This window comes from Anopheles bellator, chromosome 2, assembly GCF_943735745.2.
Source record: "Anopheles bellator chromosome 2, idAnoBellAS_SP24_06.2, whole genome shotgun sequence".
In the NCBI taxonomy this organism is placed as follows: domain Eukaryota; kingdom Metazoa; phylum Arthropoda; class Insecta; order Diptera; family Culicidae; genus Anopheles; species Anopheles bellator.
This window is the reverse complement of record NC_071286.1, coordinates 7,585,921-7,603,087: the sequence shown is the minus strand read 5'-3', so window position 1 is coordinate 7,603,087 and position 17,167 is coordinate 7,585,921. Positions and strand designations below refer to the sequence as shown.

General features: G+C 50.3%; 1 protein-coding gene across 1 annotated transcript in view; it reads left to right on the top strand.

Moving 5' to 3' along the window:
- Window positions 1-7,114: 7,114 nt before the first annotated feature.
- The window catches only part of LOC131210533 (neural cell adhesion molecule 1), a 33,468-nt gene continuing 23,415 nt past the window's right edge, over window positions 7,115-17,167 (top strand). The window contains exons 1-2 of the mRNA XM_058203792.1: window positions 7,115-7,239; window positions 9,241-9,449. Coding sequence (XP_058059775.1) covers window positions 7,121-7,239; window positions 9,241-9,449 — 328 coding nt within the window. The 5' untranslated portion in view covers window positions 7,115-7,120. The remainder of the gene's footprint in view (window positions 7,240-9,240; window positions 9,450-17,167) is intronic.

The window sequence follows — 17,167 nt, the reverse complement described above, 5'->3', positions numbered from 1 at the left end:
GTGGAGAATTTTCATGGCGAAACCCTGTGTCGCAAGGATGCCGTTCCACGGTGATTTCGCTGAGCGCAGCTAGGCGGAGTGGCGTGCCCAAACGAGCACGGGGAAAGCATATCTCGGAAAACATATTTCCGTTCATTACCATCGCGGAACCGAGATGGTTCGGTTATTTTCTCCGTCCCCAAAATCGGCGAAGGCGGAAGCAAAAAAAAGCGAGATAAGGAAATAGATGGAGCTGGGTGTCGGGTTTCGCAGCCGGTTGCCTGGCGATGGTGAGAAATGCTCCCCCAAAAAGGCCATCCCATAAATGAAGCTGAAAATGGATTCTCAATCGCGTCGGATTAACTCTGCTTCGCTGGAGCTCAACTTCCCGCCTTGTCAGTGTTTAGCATTAAAATCACAGCACGCGTGCCATCGGTCACACCGCACCGAACCCCACCTCAGGCTGGTGATAATTTGCATTAGAGAACTCACTATAAAATCATTATCGTCCCAGCCAATCTGTTGGTGGACGGCGGTGATAAATAGCGCCACACACAGATACCGTCGTGTGGAGCTGGCCGTCAGCAATGGGAATGGCACAAAAAACCGCCCATATGCTCGGTGTGACCGGCTGAACTCCGTACTCTCCGGCCCATCAGCCAAACGTCACCCTGCGGGGTGTGCGGCTGCCAACCGATAGCGTAATGACATAAATTAGATTTGCTTCCGTGACATGATTTCGGTATTATCGTCATTTATTGGACATCCCGAATGCAAATCACTTTCGTCAATTGTCTATCCGAAGGCCCTGCGGGTGACGATCACGTGTCGTCTGCGGCACTGATGCCACATCAAATCGACCTCTTTCTGAGGGAGGGAGAGAGAGCGAGAGAGATAGGGAGCGTTTGCGCGTGAGCGAGAGACCGTCACTTAAAAATTCCACATCCCGCGAATTGTTTCACGGCCACGGCCGTAATTCAGTTCAGTGCGACATGGTACACCCGCCAAAGAGGATATCCGTCAGCGTCGCTGTGCTGAGCACTGATTGACCAGGAAGCTCATTAAGGGCCGTATTGTTGGTCGGAGTTTTTCTCCGCACTCCGATTTTGTTTGCCCCTCGACGTTATGCGTCTCTTTAAGCTGGAGCTCAGACAGTCAGGAATCGGTCGCAAAAAAATGTTTGACTGACATGAAATGGGAGTGCCTGGGAAGGACATAAAAAAAAAGTTTTATTTTGAGTATGAATACGTTCGAGTCGCACCGTCGGCAAGAAAAAAAAACAATAGAATTCAAATTTACAATTTCCCAAATTGGCCACATTTCATTTGGACACCGATCGAACACTGCTTGAAGCCGTCAGCGAACAATATGTTCAATTATTTCTCATTTCGAGCCTCGTTGGTTCGGTCGAACGATGACAAATCTAAATTTGATCCAACCCGACCCCGGGGCCGGATTTTATGCGCTTTTATTGTGGTTCCGCAAATGCAAACATCATCAAACCCCTACGGGCACGGTGGGCACTAATCGTAAAAAAGGAAGTCCGACCGCACCCGCGCGCTATGCTGCGCCGTGCAATCATTCAAAATAACTCACCCGTACTCTCTGGTCGGTCCGCTGGAGTGGGACCACCCGCTGCCCCACCCCACCCACCGGGGGCGCTACCCCTTTTGTAATGCTACCGATAAATAAACCATGCATCAGCATGCCAATTGGGATGATATTTATTTCACCATATTTATTGCCGGCCAGGTTAGAAGGGGCAAATTGTTTCATGTTGTGCAGTCCGTGGTGTGTTCGGATCGGGCAAGCCAGCCAACCGCGGCCCGGCAGGCACCATATCGGACCGGCCGGGACCGCCCGGTTCTGTCCAGTCATCTGTCGTGGGTTCCGAGGGCGTCGTAAAAATCACTGTAATTTCAGTAATACGCTCTGATTGTACGAGCGAGCATGATTTTGGACCATCGGCCGGCCGGCCGGCTGGTCCTTTCCGGTGGCTGGCTCGCTGGCGCTTCCAGCCTAGTTTTGGATGGTTGGCGAAGAGAAATGCGTGCAACCGAAAAGTTAATGGAACGGCTCGGGCCGGGCAGGCTATCCGGCCGTTTTTATGAGCGCACCGCTGACGTCAGCATAACTAAACATATGATTCGGCCCGACCGGGCCCATCCATCTCGATCCGCTCTATCCATTCATCCGTCCGTACGGACGCTGTGGATGGATTCCCATTTTTTCACCGCCAGCCGAGTACCTCACACTACTCGGGCTCGGCTCCATCGATCATGCCGATCCCGGTAACATAATATCCGAATCCTGGCTGGCCCCGGTGCCCATGGCAGCGCCGCGGGTGGCCGCGTTCGGATAAATTTGTTATTCCGGCTATCCGTTCAACCGTTTGGCCACCACTGTATCGGCACTTCGTTTCGCATTTCCATTTCAAATAGCAAACGGTGGGACGGGGTTTTATGTGTTTTTCTTTGCTTCACTCTCTTCACCTATCTGGTTCCAATTTTGAGCCATATTTTTCCGGTCCTTTCGTGTCCGTTTTTGTGGGTGGCTTGGCGGAACCAGTTCCGCCGAACCGCGGACCCCCGGAATGCCGTTGCCATCACCGAAACCCGGCCACTGTCGATATCGTAGATCGTGACCAGAGAAACCAGAGAAAAAAGCGAAACAAAATATGGCATGCAAAATTGAAATGATACATGAAGCCATCTCGGCTCGACGACGACGAGCGGGCTCGGCTCGACCTATGAACCCGGCCATTTGAGACCGAACGGGTCGAAGCCAATTGGAAAACATTGCATATCGATATTGAAATTGCGCAATTGCACTCGTTGCAGGGGTGCTGGACTATGGCGATGGTGGAGTTGTAGTAAAAAAAAAAGAAAACGATTGAAATATGGGGCAAAAGAACACATGCCGAAAAGGATATCATCGGTGCACGGTCGGTGATGGAGTGATCGAGAATAATGTCTAAACCGAACGATGGCTGTCCATTCTAAAACGGTTGTTTAAAAGTAGGCGACGTGGTAACTAAGGTCTGAGTGGTCGGTTAAATAGGGCACGGTGGTATTGGGCTTACGGAATGGGCAACATTATTCTACCATTAGTGACGGTCACGTGTTCTTCTTCTTATACGGCAACAACAATTTTATTCCTCTAATTTTAGAAAATTTTGAAAAGAAAGATTCACTTGAAAGATATTAGATGAAGATTTTATGTAAAGGCGCCAAAAATACGCGCCGTAAGCTTCTGTGCCGAAATTGTGTTTGTGTTACTTTATTCTCAGTAAGAACTGATCCTTTACAAAGTGAACACTTCGAAATCCCATTCAACAATTTGACCTAAGTTGTTTACCGTTTCTTAATTGTATGTCGGGGTATTTTTCGAATCCTGCATTTGCATGTGCGCTAATAATGAGTTCCGCGGAATTCGTTCCATCCGAATTTCTTTTAATAAACCACCGATTTCAGTGGTCTGTAAGGGTGCTTGAGCTTGATTGACATAACGTGTCCATTGAGAGAGACTCTGTTTTACGACAGGACGTGGACTGTGGTCGTGCTGTTTGGTTTATGCACTTCCATAACAAGAAATCTATGCTATCATCGACTAACATCCGATCGCTGCTTCCTCATGGTTGAAGATGGTTTCCATCCAATTTGAGCCGGACATCCAGTTGCCTATCACGAACAGTGTTCTGTGGGTTGTCCAAGAGCGCCAGTCTTCTCGTCCGCTGAAGTGTTAATGCAGCTTCAAACAGTTGTAGGGCCCATCCTTCGACGAGGAGCCGGGCTGGTTCCACAGTGTTGAGGTTGGTTGAGCGCGTCGTTGGCCGATGGTTGACTGGCGAGTTGGCTTCTGGGGCTGTTGGTTTGTTGACTTCGAGAGTCAGGCTAGATACCTGCCCTACTCTTGGTTCCCTTTTCATACTTTGCAGTATGGTGTTTATTATTTCTGTGGTTTGATTCTGTTTTCTCTCTTTCTCTTTCTTATGGTTTTTTTTCCTTTATTTTTAATCGAGTTCAGTTCTTCCTTTTCTTTCCTTATTCTTTTCAGTTGATTTTTTTATCCAGGACTGAGAAGGCGAGGATTTCTTGGTCTAGTGTGGGCGACTCTTGTTTTCGAGTTTCGTTCCACCTTTCACCACCGAATTATGTCTCTTTATCTTCTTTCTACTGGATATCTTTGGTCTATCTTCTCTCTACTTTTATGACGGCCGGTTTTATGGTTTTCTTCTCCTTTTGTATGTTCGTTCGTGTCAACTGGTCGATCAGTTACTCGCACTAGATGTCCGGACGTTAAGTTCAAATTTATGATTCTATATATTCTTCATTCAATTCTTAGATATTCTTATGTCAGCGACCCTTTTCTGAGCTGTGACCCTCTTCACCATTCTTTATAGGTTTTATGGCGACAGGTCGATATTGTCAAAATGCGTTTTTTTCTTTTGCGTTGCTCATTAACTTCATTCGGTTTCAAGAGATCGAAACGAATTTCGAATTTTTGGTGAGGTTTTGGCTTTTGTGTGTTTGTCCTTTGTCCTGTTGCGTTGTTCCGTACGTTTCCGTTCCTCGTGAGCGTGCACCTTTTCGGTTTGTTGCTTCGTTGTTCTCTTTTCGCCTTCACATTCTTTTTTTATGATATAACGCTTGTATTTGGCTCTGCACTTGTATTCGGCAGCCTACTCGGGAAACCTGGTAGAGTTCTCCAACTCTGCTTCCTGTTTCTAAAAACAAAAATAAACTCTATTCTGTGTCTCCTAACTGAATCAAAAAGAGAAACATTCTCCTACAGTCACAATGTCTTCCATTCCATAAAAACGCAACCAATAAAATGTGTGCGCCAAATTTAATTGTTCAAATGAAAGAACGCAGCACGATGACTGTAACATTTTGCCCCGGCGACAATGCGTTCGTTCACGCAAAGGTGAATAAATTAAACTAACTAACTTTCCAGCGTGTCGGCACATGCAAAAACGGGACCAGCAGCCGCGGCAGCAGCATCCCTGCGTATCTGCGACCGTAAATCAGCGGCAACCTTCGGGCGGATTCGTACTCAGCGACTCAGCGAGCTTATCTTTGACTGCGGCTAGTTTACAACTTCTAACCGAACGGCTCCCGGTGGTGGGTCTGGTGGGCACTTCGGTGTAGCATAGCGAACCGCCCGCTAAAAACTGGCCCCCCATTTGTCTAAATGTTTTATGCTCGCAAAAGTTTTGCATAGCAGTTAGCGGCCCTCCCTTTTCTTTTCGTCCATTTGTTTGGATTGAGGGTTTTGTGTGTACCGCGTTTACCGTGTACCTGGTTTATTTCGCACGCCATCGCGATGCTGAAAACCCCGGGTATGATTAAACAGTAAAACATTCGCAGGCGTTAGCGCACCTCCAAACACTGGGTCGGGCCATGCGGGTTTGTTTCTATTTTTGTTGCTCTTTGGATAGCGCCGGCCGGCAACGTTTTGCAACATTTATGTTTGCCGTTTTTTGCAGTCTTTCTGCTTTCAAATGAAAACCCACGGAAATTGGGTGCTTTCGTGGTGAGAGAAAAAAGCAAACGAAAGCAAACGAAAACCACCGACAGGACCTGACACGCGACCCCAGAGTTCAAGTCCCTTCAGCCTGACGAGGATCACGATCGAGCGTGTTAGTGTGGAGCGACCGGAAAAAAGAAGCGTATCAAAATAAACCAAATCCGCCGTAAATCCTACGCAATAGTGAGAGGGAGAGAGAAAAGCGGAGATGGGCTGAAGAAAGTACACAAAAAGTCCTCCGAGTCCGTTAAGCGCGCCGTAAACGGGGCCGGTAAAGGACCGCAAAATTAGCCCCCGTTTAATCTCAAATACGTCTAACTGGCTGACCATCGGCACGGCACACACGGCCGTTCAAGCGAGACAGAAGCAGAGGGTGGAAATTCAGACATTTTCCACCACGTGAAAAATGGGCATCCTTCAAACCACGCGCCGCCAATCGGCAGCGAAGGCCAGCGGGGCCAGCCAGTTACTGATCCGGTCCGGCCCCATGCGGTCCTCACAACTCGAGCGTTATCCGGTCAGCTCCGGTTGGGTTCATACGTGACGCACCCCTGCATACCGCAACCACGACCAAGCTTTCCCTCGTTTTTTCCCAGGCTTTTTTCGAGCCATCCAAAGGTGGGCTTCCGGTGCGACCCGTGGCCTCGTTTGCGAAGTGAGTGGTCGTACAGAAGCCTGTTTTTATCTTCTGCCCTCTAACGAACGTCCCTTTCAATATGATACACATTCCGGCAGGCCGCAACCCAACACTCTCGTGTCTTCATTTGAGCCTCCAGCGGGGAGCTTTCCACCAGCGTGGGCTCCGGAAGTGGACGCTTTTCCGACCCAAGCTCGCAGCTATCGCCGAGGGCCCACAAAACACAAGTCGGGCACGTTCTCGTGTTCCCCGGAACGTATCACGTGTGTCTGTGTGCTGGCTGCGTACTGTGACTGTGCGTGGCTGCGGACTTCATCAACACGGTGCGGGAGAGGCGAAGGCTCCACCGCATGAGGTGATTCCGTTGCCCGGGAGTCGCTGAATATTCATTCGAGTTTCGTTGCATGAATCTTTTATCTCGGCCTCTGGCACTCGGCGTTTTTTTTTGCGCCAGGCTCCTTCTACACATCACCGTGAGTGATCCCTAAACGCCGGCGTGACACGGCGCGAACCGAAAATACAATCTCGTACGTCCAGAAAAACAATCGCATGCGACACGGCGACCAGCGGCGAAACCGAAACCCAGCATTCCCACCGTTTCGTGGAAGAGACAATCGGAGGAAAAAACCCAGCAATGGACCGCGCGGATCGGAGAGTCCTTTCGAACAGCGAAACAAACAATCGGATGTAATATGCATAACGAACGGCCGTTCGTTTGGGGGTACTTTTTGGTGGCTGGGGATGGTGCTGCGATCGAAGTAAAAAATGAGAATCCCGGTGGGGTGCCCACCCCAGCAGCTTCCCGCCCGCGCGCATGTTGGCCAACAGACGACGCAAAATATTGACATAAATCGCGTGCGATGTGACGATGACGCCAGTGACAGTAGTCGGTGCCGGAGTTTATTCTGGAAGCTCGTTTTTAACTCTCGCCTCGCGCATATCCCTTTTCTTTCTGTTGCAGTTCCTGCCGTTTCCATGGAGGCGCTGGTCGGAGAGACAATCTATCTGCCGTGCAACGTCAGCACACCGGAGCCGGCCGACAATGTCGTGCTGGTGCTCTGGTACCGGGAAGATAAAGGATCACCCATATACAGGTAAGCTGATTACGTATCGTACTGACGGGCGCGCCGGGACGGTCGCGCTAACAAAACAAGAAACCGAGCCTGCCAACTGCTGGGCCCGGGTGGAGTTTTGAGCTCGAGAGGAGTAATCCTGTGGATGTCGATGCACATTCGGAGTGGTGCCTCGGAGCACGTAAGCCCGGCTTCCTCCGGGAAATGGTGGCTTTTTGCTGCCGGCGGCTTACGATGCAAGATTTTGATTGTTCAGATTGCGGGATAAGCCAGCGCATCACAAAAGGATTAATGGCGTCCATTAAATGTAAATCAGACTCGAGCCCACCGGTTTTGGTCGGACCTCTTCGGCAGCGAAATGAACGCTCATAATTGAGCGCAGGATCCGCAAAACCCGTTGACGTGCGCTTGTAGTGTGCGTGAAACAATAAATTATTCATTTTGAGCCCGTTGTTATTTGCTGCGCTTGGCAAATAAATTTAATTTTAAATTGCGGTTGCGGTTCGTTTGCGTGCGCAACTGATTGGAGGAAAAGGACCACCATTTTTGGGAACCCTATTGGGTTGAGCAGCAAAAAATCCGAACCCCCAAATCGCTAATCTCATTATGGAGCGAACAAAATTCATTACACATCGCCACCCAAATCACGGGCGGCGCTAATAAATTCGTCGTTGAATGGTTCGTTTAGTAGCGCAAACAATGATTAATTCGTCGCCAACAACACGATCGGCGCTTGGCGAGAGCAAACTGTGTTTCCAAGACGCTCCCGAAAACGGCTGTCCGTTCGGTTCCGCAAATCGAATCTTGAAGCCCATTTGCCTGTTGGCCGTCGATCAATTGTTTCTGGTGGCTTGGGTGAACAGAAACTGCCAGCGGCAAGGCCCACCACAAGGGCGAGATGTAAATAAATAATCACGTACCATTGTGAGCGGCCAAAGTCAATCGAAATGACGCAATGAAAATGACGCGCCCCGGCCGGGGCGCGTGAAGGTAGGTCATCCCGAGGATCGAGAGGTGTTGAAAGCCACCCACCCGCCCGTTGGACGTTTCGCAACACTTCAATCAATTCTTCATCAATTATGCAGATCATGTTTTGCGTCGGTCGCATTGTTGCGCGCGTACGTCACCAGGAGTCCAAGTTTCGTTGCAATGGGCCAGCCCGACGCCCCGGCGAGGACTTTGCCGTGAAGAAGGTGCAGATAAATAATTCATCATCCCGGTTGGCGTGTCTCTTTTTTTACGACTCAACCTACGTCCGGTGGGAGCAAAAGTTCGGCCAAAGTTCTCTGCCACTGCCGAGAACCGGCCGGCTCGATGCGTCTTAAAGGGCCACACGAGCTCGCCGAGCTGCCTAGTGTCTGGCTCGGACGTGATCGAGATTTGTTCAGATTTGTTGTGGCATTTTTAAGGATTTGTCGCCGAAAAGTCCGTGGAGGCCCTTTTCGGGGTGTCCTTTAGCTTGAGTGCTTGAAGTTTCAAAGTTGGTCGCCGGGCGATTTACTCTAGACTGGGACGATGGGAAAACATTTTAAAACTCACGCAACGCGCTTTGGTTCACTGACAGTAACCTCGGCATTGCCAATGAAAGATGGATACGATTCTATTTTTTATGATTCGAGCCACAAAATATGTCCATACATTGTTATTGGGGCGTAAAATATCGTGCTGGGGCTGAGGGATAATAAATGTTTCCATATTTAATCCTCAAACCTGACCATCGCGACAGTTTTCCGGAGTAATACATTCGAATCAACAACAACATGAGAACAAACACGTTTTAGTGTGCAGAATGTGTTGACTATTTCGATGAGGATACTTTTAGTATCTTTTTCATTTTTGTTTCCCCCCAAAGCACCCCAAATCACATTAAATAGTAAAAAAGTAGGATGACGGTGCGTTCGCATTTTTTTCAGGGACTTTAGTACCTTCAAGATTAATTCCTACCGATAGCATAACTTTCGCCCAATTTCGGCCACCCTGATCTGATCTATCGCTTTTCTTCCACTTCCATCTTCCCAACAGTGCGGACACACGAGGACGGGACGTGACGTCCGCGAAGCGCTGGTCGGACGACACGATGTTCGGTGACCGGGCGTACTTCCTGTTCGACAAGCAGCCGGGCGAGCTGGCGGTCCAGAACGTCCGGGAAACGGACAGCGGCCTGTACCGGTGTCGGGTCGACTTCATCGTAGCGCAGACTAGAAATAGTGTCGTTAATCTTACAATAATTGGTGAGTGATTACAGGCAACCCTTTTCGCTCAGAACTCTTTCTATTTTTTCTTCAACGGTTCACTGTTTCGACCGGCCTCCGGCTTCCGAAAAGGTTTCCCAACGAAGCGTGACCAAAACTGCCCACGGCCTACGGGGCAGGCAGGATGCCGGATCGGTTTAGCCGTAACTCAGGGGACGCCCACCGCGACTACCAGCCCGGGTGGCCCACTCAAATATTCGCAACACAGTCGCTGGCGGGTCCACGCGATTTTTTGCGTTTCGCCAGCTTTCCCGGGAAGCAGGGGAAGGAAACCCAGCCAGCAAATGCACGATTTACGGCCCGGGCCCGGTTTTGCGCAGCCGACTTTCGGCCGTCTTTGGTTTCGGTGTGGTCCGGGAATGCAGCTGCCCGGCCCCGGCTGGCGGCCGATTATGTATTCATGCCGGCTCTGCATATTTGATGCCCCCCCGGACGGCTGTGGCCCCGTGTGGAGCCATTTTGTAAACTTCGCCCCCAGGCTTTGGACGATTTCAAATGGCTCCAAAAGGCCACTTGCGTCAGGCAGTTCGGAGTCGTGTGGCAATCGGAGCCGCAATAGTCGAGCTGAAAACAATAACAACGCTACCGGAAAGTGTTTGAGTTATCGAAATAAGTACGATCGGTTCCGAGCGTTGTACCGTTAAACCTACCGCCCGGTACGAGCTGATTACGATTCGAAGGGTTCGTTGTCGCGTGCCCTAAAACCGACCACAAACCGACGAAACGGAAACGGGGGAAGCATCAATATGTTTGGCTCCGTGGTTAATGTGTTTGGAATTAAATCAATCCGAATGGCTAAAGCAGATTGTGCCGTGGGTAAAGGATGTTAAAATCTCTCTGTTTCGGATCTCGTTCCGAATCCGGGGCCGGGGATTTGCTGTGGAAATCGGTGTGTAAATTCGGTTTTTCAATCAGCAACGAGCCGGTTCGGTTATGTTGCCTCTACACGCCTCATTCGATTGCGATTGCTGGGGAAGTTTGGTTCGCTTTGGCCGTGTTTTTTTTCGCTTCCCTCTCGACGGTGAAATTGCAAATGTGAACCGGAAAACTCGGGAAGGGAATGTTTGCACTGCCAACGACTGCCGGCTCCGAACCGAGTGGTTCCTCGTTGTGTGCGACCCGTGGGACGGGAAAACAGGGCACCGTGCTTTCTTGTGCTCCCATTCTCAATCGATCTTGGAACGGGCCGAGAAAAGGCCTCGGAAGAGGTTGGCTCACGAGAAATGAAATGAAATTTTATTAATAAGCAAATATCATGCTTATTGTTTGCATCGCACAGAACCGGATGCATCAGCTCGGAATCCGAGGCCCTGGCTTGGTTCCACATGAATCCTTGGTTTTCGTTGAATTCCTCATTTCTTGCCAGATGCGGCAAGAAAAGCTTTCAGCTTTAACAACGACAGACTTGAAAGCGGAGCATCCCCGAGCCGTATTGGGTAATTCTCCATTGCTCTCGCCTGTGCGGATCGTTGGCGTTTCACCATAAGTCAATTAATGATCTTATCAACGGCAATCTGGTGTCCTTGCCGATCCCCCCGGAGCCCGGGCGACTCAATCAGTGCCGAATCGTTGAGCAGCAAATATCTCTGTCTCGGCGCGTCACTGAAGACATTTTACAGCGCAACATTAACGCTTGACATGCTCGCTTTGTTTCACGGTAATTGAATTCCCCGGAATCCTTGGGCCCCGCGGACACCGAAATGGAACTCCCTCTGCGAGTGCGTGCGAGTGCTGGGCGGAACCAAGCCGGAACCGGAAGCCGATTCCGGCGATTAAAATCCGAACCATCCGAACCATCGCTGCCCGAAATTGTGTCAATCGGGAGATCCTCGGTGTGCCACGATAAATCACTTTTGCCATCCAAAGTATTCCGGCGGGACACGGATTCCGGAGAGGGCACCGGGCGCTGGCCGATAGCAACGGGAGCGTTGTAATGATTAAATATACACCCGAATCAATAGGTACCGTGTATCGGCAGTATTCACCGAAAACGCGCCGCGTCCACCGGGGGACCAATTTGCCAGCCTCGGCCCCAGCGTGAGCCCTTCCGGAGCATTGCCCCATTCTCCGGGGCTTTCGTTGCTCTCGCTTCACTCGCCGCCTTCGGGTCGTAACATATTAAAGAGCCGTTTACGTCAATTACGTTCGAGTAGCGAAGAGAGCACTTTAAACGACGCCGCGGCCGGAGTCGGAGGTTCCGTGTGACGGGGATGAAGTGTATCGGAAGCCGATGACATATCTTTATAGGCATCTTGCCATTCCGATGGCTCCCGCTGGAACTCACAGCACCGATAGAGCCATCATAACTGTGAGAGTTTTCCTGGGCCACCGATGGGTAGGCAGCGTGCCAAATTGACATCTTGACGATCCGATGCCCCTCGATACTCGCATTACTCTTCTCCGGGATTAGTGTCGTCGATATGCTGCTGCCGACACCACCACGCAGAGCATTGTGGGCCATTGTGAATCCTTACCTACGGCGTTACGATGGTCCTTTTAACAGCAGGCAGTTGCATTACGTCGACGGCGGCGTGGAAGTGATACTATTCTTTCGCTGCTCCGTGATCCTCCGGCCGTGACGGAAAGGTTATGCTCACCGATGGCTTTTAGATGGGCGCAGTAATAAATTGATCCGTTCGGATAAATCACGTACCGGTGACACGGTCCCCTGGGTCCCCGGTTAGGTGGCAGATAAATGTGGTACCGCTTGGCGTAGGCCCTTGGTCGGGAATCGAATCCATCGCACACAGCGGGACACTCATGAGCACGTTTCAGGACCCGTGCCGCAGATCGGTTACACTTCTTGCGCCCGATGCTGCGTTACGAGCCTACGCGATGTGCTAAATGATGTTCATTTTGGGCGTTCCGGGACACGGGGACACGAACCACCCGCGGGCCACTTCCGGAAGCCTTTGCCGGCGGAATGGATGAAATTACATCAAAACACAATTACGCGCTGCTCATTGTAGGCCAATCTATCGCGATAACAAATCATTCATAATTTAATCTGCCGTGCATGGGCGGCGTGATTACGGTCGCTCGTTTCGAGCGAGCAGGAAGCGATATCGGCTGCGTTTTATGCTTGCCGGAGCCTAGGGACCCTCGATGGGGCGGCCTTTACATGGTTTAAGGTCGCACATGGGCGCCCACTACGTGCACCACCAAACTAATATGTCTCTTCGTGGTTTAATAGTTTCTACATTAAAATCTGCGCTTAGAACTAGTTTCAGTTAGGTTTCAGCTTTCGTTTTTACCACGTGTGCGTGACGAATATGCACTGAAACCACTGATGAATGATACATCAAAGTCACAGCTCTGCTGCCGAAAACCTCTGGCACGGAATTACCCGGTGGGCTCCCCATTTTCGTATCACTGGTGAATCCATCCAGGGACCGGGAGTTGGCGATGGTTGATGATTTGTTCCTTTCGTTGCATCATTCCGCGAATTTAATAATATCCAACCCATCAGGGGGAAGCTCGGAGCACTCGAGCACAATGCATATTTCATATCGTAATTAATTGATGAGCCGTACCCACGCTTTCCGGCGAACAAACGTGACTGGCGCACTGACTGGTGAATGATAATTACACATTTGCATCGGTTTGATGAGCTCTCCTTGTTCTGTGCAGGTTGACTGAACTACTTTTACGCTCCCCTTGTAAGTGTTCTTGGTCCTTAGTGTCATTTGATTTGTCGGTGATTGAAATCTGTTCAATCTACCGTGTCGACCATTACCACTCGTGACTTGTCCAATCGCAATCACTGTGATTGATTTTACTACTCAACTCCTTGCTCAACATAAACCCAACCCCTGGGGGAGTCATGCCGGGTCAATCCTTCGATTCAATTTCTTCCTCGACAATCCTGCGGGCGGACCGAAATCGCCGGAGACCGATTCGCGGAGGCATCACCGGAAAGCGGAAACCGTGCACCATAAGCTTTTAAAGCGGGAGCCCCCGAAATCGATTCTTGAGCGCCCGCAGCGACATAAAACATCATCTTTATCTGGGAGAGCGACTCGATGCGAGCGGGCGACCGACACGACCCACTAAATGCCGATGTGCCAAAGAGCAAACATTAAACGACGACTTCCGGTTACGCTCGCGTTCCCGCGATGGTGGTTGAAAATAAAAACAAACAGCTTAGGCAACACACCAGAGATAGCTTAATCCTTGGTGTGTCTGGGCCCTCCGGCCCGGGTAAGGCGACAACGATGGCGCGGACGTCTTAGATAACCTTTTAAAGTGGGAAATTTATGACGTAATAATGTGAGTTTTGTTATTTGCCTCCATTTACCATCCGTTGATGCCCCAGTTGCCCCCATGCAGTTGCTTTATTTTACTTATGTGTCGTGTGGAGATGGGCCACATCGTTGTCACCGAGGCGAAACGGCGAAGCATCCGGTAACCACCCAGGAGGTGGCCCCACATACATCCACACAAAGCCATCGTCGCCGTTGGCGTTGTCGAGTGCCGTAAAGTGGAGGATTTTATTTACTCATTCTATTAACTTCCCGAGCGCGAATCAGCTCACGATCGTCTTGGGCCGGCATCTTTCTTCTTGGTTGACCCGACACCGTATCGCGCCCGCGTGCGAAGATTGAAATAGTGATTGACTTTTCGAGCGATTTGAAGTCATTATTAACTTGGCACCGTTTCTGCGCCAGAGAAGCCCAAAATCCCGTTGAATAAGAATGGGTCGCTTCACTGTGATGCCGTTCGCTTGGTGCGAGACAACTTGCTGGCGGTTTGACGAAACTTTAACCCTCTTTTCGGCGAAGATTAATTGCAACCGAAAGCGACGGGTCATCAGCACGTCGTAAAGCCACGTTGCGGTGGACATAAAATAATGGAACGTCTCGTTCATTACGGCAACGGAGTGTGAACAGTAAACTTTGCGTCCTTAATTCAACTGCCAACCGCGGCCGGACGTTGGGCAGACGTCCGGTTCTCGGCTCGACTCGGCCAATTCGGTAAACATTTCATCTGTCAATGAGCGTTTAAATTGTTAACTTTTCGCCTCTCCCCCCCGGATGCCAAGAACTACCCATGTTGTGGCCCATAATTATGCTAATATCTCCCCAAAGTCCGCTAACAATCCGTCCGCCAGCCAGCCCATGGTGTCCCAGGGCTGTCCCGGGTTCGCCCGCAATCAAGATCGGAAACGGGAAGTTTTCCGAAAGCCCGGTCCGGCTATTGCTCCGGGTGGGATAATTTCGCGTCAGCAGCATAAAACTGTGGACTTTTGAGCTGGGTGTACCGTGTACGACCGTGGCTGTCGCCTCCTTGGGGACCAACGACGCGAACGTCATAACGAAATGCAGGAGCTGCAATTGCAGATTCTCGGCTCCGGCGTCGTTAGTGGCGCGATTCTCTCCCTGGGCAGCTGTTGGAAGAATTTTCCCAACGTCTTCGAGCTGCCGCAAGTTGCCGATTGGTTACGGCCCCGCGTTTCATGGCGTTTTTCGTTGCACAGAAGATTCGTTGTAGCTGTTTTTCCCATTAATCCCAGGAGAAGGAGAGAGCGAAGGAAAAGCGGAAGGCAATTCGAGACACCGTGCGACGGCACTGCAAATAATCATCTCGTTCAACAGATCGATTTATGTTAAATTGATTATTTTCCCATCCATTGCTGCGGCCCCGATAATCATTTCCCGACGGACAATCGAATTTCGCAGACGACGACGACGACGACTTCTCGAGAGCAGCTGATTCAATCGGTGCCGTTACGACTTCGACGTCCGGACGACGATTTGTTTTCCGCTGCTCCCTGGATGGTGCCTGGCACTTTAGGGTGGACATTTTATCGTAAGCCACAAACCCCGACGCCGATCCAGTGGCAGTGGTGGCTGCTTAATGGAAGGAAAACATTGAACCGTTTGAACTGACGATTGATTGGTCCACCCGTTCCATGGCGCCCGGTGCTCGGTTGGAGTCCCGTGGAAACACTAAGCCATTAGCAACTCTCAGCGACACAGCCAGCACACAGAGGCTGGCCAGTGGCACCCTTTTATGCTGTCGGTGGGCGAGCTTGTGATTGCTGATTGTTTGTTGCCGATGACATCGTTCCGTGCCGGCCACGGTGGCGGTCGGACAAGCAGCGCGGGGGAAGTAAACAAGCATTACAAATAGAGGCCAAGCAACACCAAAGCGCCCCCCCAAAGAAAGGGAGGAAAAACATCAGAAAAGTGTTTTCCACCGGCGCTACAAATAGAATGCTCGAGGCAAAGAGAGAATGAGAGAGAGCGAGAGAGAGAACGAGGATCTAGCAACATTCGGAACATTGCGTCGGAGCGGGCCGATAGCGTGTCCGGTTGACTGAAATGTCCAACATAAAACATGTTCGCCGAAATGGAGCGAACAACACGGAGCCGGAACGGTTCACGGTGCCTGCGACAATCGGAGCAATCGAAAAGCGATCCCGTGCCGTCGCCTAGGGTGGGTCAAAGACCAAACGCATGTTTCTTGGCACCGGGCAACGGTTCCGCAGCGGCTCGCTCTCGCCCTCCCCAAGCAACCCCCAAGTTTGTTCCGTGACACGCTCGGAACCGATTTTGAACAAGATTCCGAGCGGTCCCGGCGATACGTCGTTGCAGTGATAAATGTTATCTTCGTGGCTACTTCGTGGCTGCTCCTGCCTTTCGCTGCTGAACACAATTTACCATTCCGAGATTGGTGCCGATTGGACGGGAAAAGGACGTCGCACCGCCGGGTTCCGGGTTAAAAGTATGCGCACAAACCGGAAAACTTTGCGTACGAAAAACTTTGCCAAACGGGAGACTTTTCATCTCGCGGCAAGATAAGACCGAAGGAAGGCTGGAACGTGGACCGAAGGAAAAAACGGACTGTGACAAAAAAGTGGCAACTACTAAGACGCGGTCCTGGGACTGGTAGACTCTGCTAACAAACATTGAATGGCTGCGGTATTGCTAATTGCAACCACCAAAGTTATGGTAGATGTTGGGAAACACATTTCACTATCTGACGTTAACGCAGAAGGTACACACAATTTGACCACTTTGGGCTCGTTATCGATTCTTTATATTGTCCCAGATTGATTGTCAAGGAAGTATAAGGTGGCAACACGCAGACCCGAGCAATGTTATTTTTGAGCCTCCGCGAAGCGGTGCTTGATTCTAGGCCAAAATGACGTTTAACTACCACCCAAGACGAATACCCCCTTCAACATTAAACACTACGTTGTTCCATGCGAACTGTAGAACCTCCTAATAAAAAAACTTTAACACCCTGACGTTCGGCTCAATAATCCGTCTTAAGTTTATTGCCCATTTCTTATTTATAGTCGATTCCGCGGCTTGGCCCAAACCAAACAATTTCAATCCAGCAGGAATTGAGAAAGGATTCCAGATTCCACCGCAGTAAATAACGACATTCTTGCATTTCTTCGTTTTGTTTGCATTCTCTCCAGTCTGCCTAGGTATCTTACTTTGGGTCAGACAATTTACGATATCTTCCCCTTTTTTGCGTAGTTTTTATCAAGGACGCATATTTCGGAGAGTGTTTTCATAGCGTCCACACAATTTTAAGTGTTTCTTTTGGCTCCTTATTTCAGGTCAGTGTAAGAGACGCGTTGTGAGCTTTTCTTTCACCTTACAGGCCTGAAACCATACGGGTTTGGATGCTGGCATTTTATGATCCACTTCGTGTGGGCGAATGTCTGGTTGATTTACGAAATT